Source organism: Papaver somniferum, chromosome 5 (genome assembly GCF_003573695.1).
Source record: "Papaver somniferum cultivar HN1 chromosome 5, ASM357369v1, whole genome shotgun sequence".
Lineage (NCBI taxonomy): Eukaryota > Viridiplantae > Streptophyta > Magnoliopsida > Ranunculales > Papaveraceae > Papaver > Papaver somniferum.
The window spans coordinates 210,710,414-210,717,415 of record NC_039362.1 but is presented as its reverse complement, the minus strand read 5'-3'; the positions used below and the strand labels follow the sequence as shown (position 1 = coordinate 210,717,415).

Sequence of the window (7,002 nt, the reverse complement as noted above, 5' to 3'; positions counted from 1 at the left end):
GAGAGAGCCGCTTTTGTTTACGCAACTAGGGTTTGCTTTCGTATTTATTTTTCATCTTCTTTATTTGATTATTGATTATGATGAACTCCATAGCTATGAGTAGCTAAATCTTATTTTATTGGTTAAGAATGTAATCCTATATCTACAACTTGTGCTTGATTAATGCATTAGTTTTCTCTCTTGATTATCGTTCAAATCTCTTTTGTTTTAATAATCACATGATTGATGTATTGTGATAGGACTTAGATGTTTGGTTAGTTAAGTGGCCAATTAATTGAACTTGCATCCTTTTCCACAGCTATTTTAGGATTTTTCATCAAGCGATAACCTCGAATACAAGAGCATGATATGATTACGGTTTGTAGTGATACTGTGTCCTTATTGTCATGTGCAATGTATGACAATTGCATTGATTAGCCTATTTCCAAAACTTAATGCTCCTGGGAATTGAGCTTAATTAGCGCAAGGCGTTAGGTTATTCTTTAGGTAGAATTCACATACGCAGCTCTAATGTGTATGTTGATTAACTTAGGAAATTAATAGATTATCTTGCTCTCTTGATTCTCTAGGCTTTTGATAATAAAAGAGATTAAATTGTAATTCTAATCATGTATGCAAGCACTTGTTTAAGATAGAAGATGAACTCCTTGACCAATATCTTTCTCTCATTGATTATATTATACTTTTTACTTTACTTTGCTTTTAATTTAATTCATATTGCTTTATAAAATCAGAAATCCCCCTAATTGGTTACTTAGGAAATTGAATACTTAATATCTACAATCGCCTCCATGTGGAAACAAACTCTTTCTTATCATATACTTTAGGAAAGTGAATTTATTTTTGACGCATACGACAGCAATCACTTAATAAATAAATAAAAAATTAAAAGCAAAATAAATTATGAAAGAAAATAAAGTTTTTTTCTAAAATATAAAAAAGATTTTTAATTTTTAAGAGCAAAAGAAATTATGAAATAAAAATACTGTGCAGGTAATATCCGCAACTGGAAACCAGGGAATATCTACAACTATAAGGCTATTATGGTCTTTTCAAATCACCGTGGATAATAGCTGCAGAGTAAGAATAATTGTAAACAAGAATTGTTCAGATGTTTTGTCCCTAACAACATATTTGGATGTATCCATTTTTCTTCACCTTAACGACCTTGTTTACAAGGAGAGTTTCGGCGTGTGATTACATAACTATTACAAGTTATGACTGTTGACGCACGCTATATTTATGACAGACACGTTCTATTTGTCATATTTGTCATATGTTAAAAACAAATTCAAAGAATAAAATGTAAGCAAGTACGATTATATATATATATACATATATAAATAAAAGTACAAAGTTGGAGAGGTCACTGGACCACTGAATCCTTTTTACAAATCGTGCACTGCCTCGTCAAGTTATTCATTATCCTAGTGTATCCAAGGCATTTCGATAATTTACACAATGCCTGTTCACATGTTTTGCCATCGGCATATTTCAATGTAGGGATTATTCTTCATGTGAACAAAGAAACATATTTCTTAAATGTTCAATTTCAATACTCTGAAGAGTATTGAAGCAATTGAGTGGAAATCAGATAGGTGATATTAAGTGGTTGATTTAAAGGTTTAACTTCCTGCGAATCCAATCTATAAGTTGATATCTCTCTCCATTTTGTAAATCAAGAGCTTCCAATTGTTGTAGATCCGGCCTTTTTTTCTCCAACTGTTGTAGATCCGGCCTTTGTTCTTTCCTGTTCCAGAATCTTTCTGGGAAGCAGAACCAAACATTCGTTACTAGGGAAAACAAAATATGCTTGTACATGAAAATTAACAGCAAATCCAGGGAAGTTAAGAGGATGTGCAACATATGATATCTTAAAACATTTCAGGATTCCATAACTAGTCATGTGGAGCAAGACACAAACCTTAATTTTGTCGCATAACATGAATTACCCCAAACCATAGCGATTGTGCTATCAGCTTCCTCTTGACGGAAATGTTTGGGTTGTTTTGTTAGCACATGGTCTCGGATATCCCCATCATGCAGTAGACTATAGAGGAAACTGCGGATAGCTCCCTCTTTGCCTGTTAACAAAAACCATATATATGATAACCTGGGATTTTTTTACGTAATGCTAAACACATAACATAATTCAGACTTACTTAATGCGTTATCCTTCGCATCCCCAGGATGCCATGTTTTCGGGAACACAGTTGTGTTGCGCTAGAATACGTTTATAGCAAGGACAAAGTTAAGCACAAAGACGGTAGAGGAAAATGATAAAAAGATGAAGGGAGCAGTAACAAGCAAACTTACTGGATTAATAACTGTTTTCAATGGAGAATCGTCCACCATAATAGTGTTTAAAGCATGATCGAAGTTTCCTGAAAAACGGGTGTTGATTTGGTCTGTTACCTTTAGAAACCATGGCTTGGAAGCTTTATAACGATCAGGAATCTTCAATTTGGTCTCAGTGCAATGTGCTTGGTTCTGCCCAAAAGCATATGACAAGAAGAGGAAAAGTGCAGTATTTTAGGTTGTGCTACCAGAGAAGGAAAAAGGGAATGCAAATAAAGGCTGCAAGGACAGTAAGAAAATATGTCTATACCATACCCATATCTGGATTTGTTGTCTGTCCAAATCTAGCGGGAATATCTTTTCCATTGCCTTATTAGTATTTATACTGCAGGGATTAGAAAAAAGAGAAGAAAAACATATCCAGTATTCAAATTCTCCAAATAGGAAATATGATTCGAATAAGGAAAACATCTGGAAGAGTACCTGGTCATTGAAGACCAAAACACCACTTTTTTAAACGACACAACACAGAAGCGCACAAACTCATGACAGTGAGGCCTCAATTCTGGAATTTTCCTATAACCAAAAGAACCAAGGACCCCATTCAGGTCTAGAATCAAAAGAATTCGTTTCTTGTCATGTGCTGCATTCAAAAACCACTATGGGTGATTCATGCCCCTCAACTCAGAAGACAGGGTTTCCTTTTCCTTTGTCACCACTGAAGACGCTTCTACTTGTATATTATTCCTGTTTCTGCTAGTAGCCAGTGCGAACTCGTCGATCTTTGCAGTCGATGGTTTACTTTCTCCATCCTGAAATCTCAACACATGATGCATATCCACATTAACATGCAGAACATACACAAAAATAAGATGTTTCACATTAACAAAAATGTAATCAATTAAACTTCTCAAAAAAGACACGAATACTTTTTTACCTCTTGAAGCTTTTCTATTGTCTTGGCCGACTCCCTTGTAACTTTTTCCAAGGATGTTTCACGATTTCCATCCATCGAACTGATTCCTTTATAGAATCCTTCCTGTAATCTTAACAATGAGAATCCTTTCTCAATCGGAGGACATTTTCATTCTGTGCATGTAATACCCACAATATCAATGTTGTTCAGAAATTACCTCTTCAAGCTTTTGAAGAATTTCGGCTGACCTTGCGGAAACATATTCATCCTTTGCCTTCTTTTTCTATGCTAGAATATCATCTTTTTGTACATTCGACTCAGAATCTTTACTCTTTTTAAATTTCCTCTCGAAAACCAGATATGGTTTCGTATCACCAAGTTTTGCTTCTGGAACAGTAACATTTTGATCTTCACTAGCAGGCTTTGGTGAAGCAGAACTTGTTGTTTCTGGAGCAGTATGATTTGCCTCTTGAGATTCATCAACAACCTTTGCTTTAGAAGAAATAGGAGCACTAGAAGTTGTTTCTATAACAATAGGAGTTGGCTCTGGATTAATAGCCGTTTCCGAGGTCTCTAATCTTGGTGTTTCCTGCTTAATTTTTTTTTTTAAAAAGATTGTTAACTCTTAACAATAATGTGTAAATATCAATAGACAGAAGAGAACATGTTTATTCCTACTATGAAATGTACCTTCAACCCTATTAAAATATTGGCAACGTCCATGTTTTCAACATCATCACCAAAAACAAATTCAACCCTCTTATCATTTTTAACCTGTACCGAATTGGAATCATCTTCTGGTGCTTCTTGATGTGACATAGGCACATCAACTTTTGCATCATCATCCAATTGTACAGAATCATCAAATTCTTTATGTGTTGTATTAGGTTGAATGTCTGGGTAGGCTTTGAAGTAGATCTTGTTCAACATCTCTTGCATTTTAAGCACAACTTCTTCATTATTACAATCCATTTTCTGCATTTGTTCCCAACTTGACTTTATAGTCATCCTCAATTCCTCATATTTGTCTTCTCTGACTTCTTCCAAGAACATAATTCCACCCTCTTCACTCATATTCAGTACAACTTTTTCTTTCTCAGTGTAAGGTTCGACAAATTTTTGATCAAACTGCAATATTTTATTTATATGTTAGTTGACAATACAAGTCCAAATTAACAAACATTCATTCTGGGCAGGTAATATCTATGTTAGTTGACACTACAAGTACAAATTAACAAACAAGTACAACTTTATTATCTACACACATTTGTTTCTCTGCGGAAATTTACACAGATCAACATGAAACCTGGGAGCTTAAACATAGAGACAAATTCAACTTAAACAGGAAGACAAATTAAGCTTAAACATGAAGAATAAGATTAGCTTACCACATAATTCGACGCATCCATGTCTTCGAGGAATGCATTGCAAATCTGTTTCAGATTCCACCTACCTGCTCTCAGTACAAATTTGTCTTCTGGTAATGCTTTTGGCACCACTATTTTGGTATGCTCAGCAAACCAAATCTGTTTCAAATCATAGTAAATACTACTTTTCAAATTCAAAGAATACTTAATAAAATAGGCATATAATGTTTGTTTATAACTCACCGGAAGATAAAAAACACATCCAGTAATGTTTTTTGGTTTTTGAAACTTTTGTTGATGCGTCTGGCCAAATGTGCATGGATCAAGTGTGCCCTTACATCTTTCAAAATTATCCACTAAACCAGATACTTCTCCTTTATTGTAATTGCATCTTTCGTTGTACAAAAGATAGTGTTGCACATGTACAAACCGATAAGCATCGCCAAGTCTTCATTATCCCTCCTTCTAGTAGACGGTTCCATTTCATTTGCTCCATTAGCTTCTACAAATCGGTAGATTGCCTCTCGTATCAGTGCCTTTGTTGCAGATTTAGCTTTACCAAATATCCTACGGTAAAATTCAGATTCTCTAAAGCAACCACCATACATCGCCTCTTTTGTTGCACGTTTTCTCCCTTCAATGCATGGCATTCCAAGAATGAGACCCAGCTCTTGTGGCGTGGACGTGATTATGTATTTTTCACCATTTCGAACAAACTTAAACTTGATTTCATGTTTTGTCGCTCCTTTGAAGCACCTCAAGAACTTCGTGAAGGCTTTATCAGTTTTGTTCCAGTGGGATGCACCGTATTCATTTTCCAAGAACATTATGTACAAGTCACCAAAGGGAGATTCCCTAACTACATCCAATTGTTCTTTACTCAACTTCAAAATTTTTTTCATTCATATCCCTCACTAAAGCCGACAAAGCAGAAAAACCTGCTCTATACGGCCTATTTCCAGATGATACTACAAAAACAAATGGAAAACAATCAAAACTACAAAACATTTTACTTTCAACAATCAAAACTATAACTTTTGGGCAGGATATATCCTCAGTTAATTCTTGTGCAGGATGTATCCAACTGAAAAACAGGATCATGGTATTGGTACAATACAGTTTTCTACACTAACCAAACCACTCATCAAATATCAGATCCATCATACAGTTCAAATTTTGGTTGAATAAGGTAACAAAAAACTCAAAATTGATTGATTTTTCAATCCAAAAACACCTACTGTGCAAGAAATATCCTTAGTTTTGTTTTTTTCAGAAAAATTACTAAAGTTTGGTTTTCATGCAGGAAATCCACAAGAAGGGACAACAAAAGAATTTAGTACCTTCTTCTTCATCACATTCATCCGATTTCTTCTGATTTACTGCTCCTACAAAAACAAACACGAAAGTTAGTCCGTGATTTATGGTGTTTACAAAAAAAAAAAAACAGTTTGAAGATACAAATCAACAGAATGTATACCTTTTCTTGATTTTTTTACTTGATTCTCAGTTTGATCTTGATCTGAATCACATTCAATTTCTTTGCTACTTCCTACAAAATCAAATTCAATTTTTAGTTTGTGCAGGATATATCTACTAAATCAACAGAAATTATACCTATCCTTGCATTTGTTACTCGATTCGTTGTTTCTGCTTCTTCTGAATCGCACTCGGTTTCTTTCGCATTTTTTCTAGGCTTTTTCTTTCCCATTTAAAACTTCTGATTTACTGTTTACTCTATTAAAATCTAAAATTGTTGATTATCAATTGACGATGATGAAGATGACAGCGAAGATTTACAAAAGGAGGAGACAATGAATTTGGTTTTTTATTTTTCTTCCGAGAGTAGTTATGAAACTGCAAGGAAGTTGGGCAGACGTGAAGGAGAGAAATGGGGAGTTTACGGTTTTGTAAACTTTTTTTCATTTTGAAGAAAAGACGGGCTTAAGAAAGCCAGAAACTACGGTTGTGTAAACTACTTTCGACAAGATCCTAGGGCCTAAAAAATAATTTGCAATTTTCCAATTTACTCCAGAATAATTGATCTGATTCCAATGACATTGACCCTTTGGTCCATTTCATGCGGGACCCTTCAAAAAAAAATTCATGTGGGAGCATTATTTTATTAAAGATTTGATCAAACATTCAAGCGTCTGACCTATTTATACAACACCCATTATTTTAATAACAATCTAACACCTCCTAGGCAAAAGAAATATAAAATCAATTTATAAGAATCAAAACTAGATAAGAATTAAAATTATTCGGATAATCATAAAGGATTGATTGAAACAAAGAAATCCTCGTTTTACTAATTCGACTACTTTGAAAATTGGCCTCGTGGTAAAGGGAAACATCCTCCAAAGACTTTCAAAGACTTCAAAAAACCGTAACTAATAACATACATTATATTGGGTGTATCTA

General features: G+C 34.2%; 2 protein-coding genes across 7 annotated transcripts; both read right to left on the bottom strand.

Moving 5' to 3' along the window:
- Nucleotides 1–1,299: 1,299 nt before the first annotated feature.
- Nucleotides 1,300–3,479, bottom strand: LOC113284518. Of its 5 annotated transcripts, none has more exons than XR_003328204.1 (8): nt 3,432–3,479; nt 3,236–3,337; nt 2,782–3,117; nt 2,614–2,683; nt 2,317–2,490; nt 2,163–2,223; nt 1,925–2,084; nt 1,300–1,766 (listed from the first exon to the last, which is right to left on the bottom strand). XR_003328204.1 is itself a non-coding variant. In XM_026534005.1 (8 exons), the coding sequence occupies exons 4-8, from the start codon at nt 2,615–2,617 to the stop codon at nt 1,679–1,681; spliced, it is 492 nt and encodes a 163-aa protein (XP_026389790.1). In that variant the 5' UTR covers nt 2,618–2,683; nt 2,782–3,110; nt 3,236–3,337; nt 3,432–3,479; the 3' UTR covers nt 1,300–1,678. The 5 variants fall into 5 exon arrangements, 3 of the variants coding, with proteins under 3 accessions (XP_026389790.1, XP_026389789.1, XP_026389788.1); XR_003328203.1 differs by having other exon boundaries at nt 2,782–3,110; nt 3,236–3,344; nt 3,432–3,468; XM_026534005.1 differs by having other exon boundaries at nt 2,609–2,683; nt 2,782–3,110.
- Nucleotides 3,480–4,830: 1,351 nt separating this feature from the next.
- LOC113284519 lies at nt 4,831–6,493 on the bottom strand. 2 transcript variants are annotated; one of them, XM_026534006.1, is made up of 4 exons: nt 6,196–6,493; nt 6,059–6,130; nt 5,922–5,966; nt 4,831–5,549 (listed from the first exon to the last, which is right to left on the bottom strand). In XM_026534006.1, the coding sequence occupies exons 1-4, from the start codon at nt 6,287–6,289 to the stop codon at nt 5,458–5,460; spliced, it is 303 nt and encodes a 100-aa protein (XP_026389791.1). In that variant the 5' UTR covers nt 6,290–6,493; the 3' UTR covers nt 4,831–5,457. The 2 variants fall into 2 exon arrangements, with proteins under 2 accessions (XP_026389791.1, XP_026389792.1); XM_026534007.1 differs by having other exon boundaries at nt 5,922–5,960.
- Nucleotides 6,494–7,002: the final 509 nt, after the last annotated feature.

Coding starts and splice junctions, on each gene's coding strand:
- LOC113284519 (XM_026534006.1), bottom strand. CDS start 6,289: ATGGGAAAGAAAAAGCCTAGAAAAAATGCGAAAGAAACCGAGTGCGAT. Junction 5,967..6,058: donor AGTAAAAAAATCAAGAAAAG/GTATACATTCTG, acceptor TTGTTTTTGTAG/GAGCAGTAAATCAGAAGAAA. Junction 5,550..5,921: donor TGAATGTGATGAAGAAGAAG/GTACTAAATTCT, acceptor TTGTTTTTGTAG/TATCATCTGGAAATAGGCCG.
- LOC113284518 (XM_026534003.1), bottom strand. CDS start 2,769: ATGTTTTCCTTATTCGAATCATATTTCCTATTTGGAGAATTTGAATAC. Junction 2,224..2,316: donor TGAAAACAGTTATTAATCCA/GTAAGTTTGCTT, acceptor AACGTATTCTAG/CGCAACACAACTGTGTTCCC. Junction 1,767..1,924: donor TGTTATGCGACAAAATTAAG/GTTTGTGTCTTG, acceptor TCTGCTTCCCAG/AAAGATTCTGGAACAGGAAA.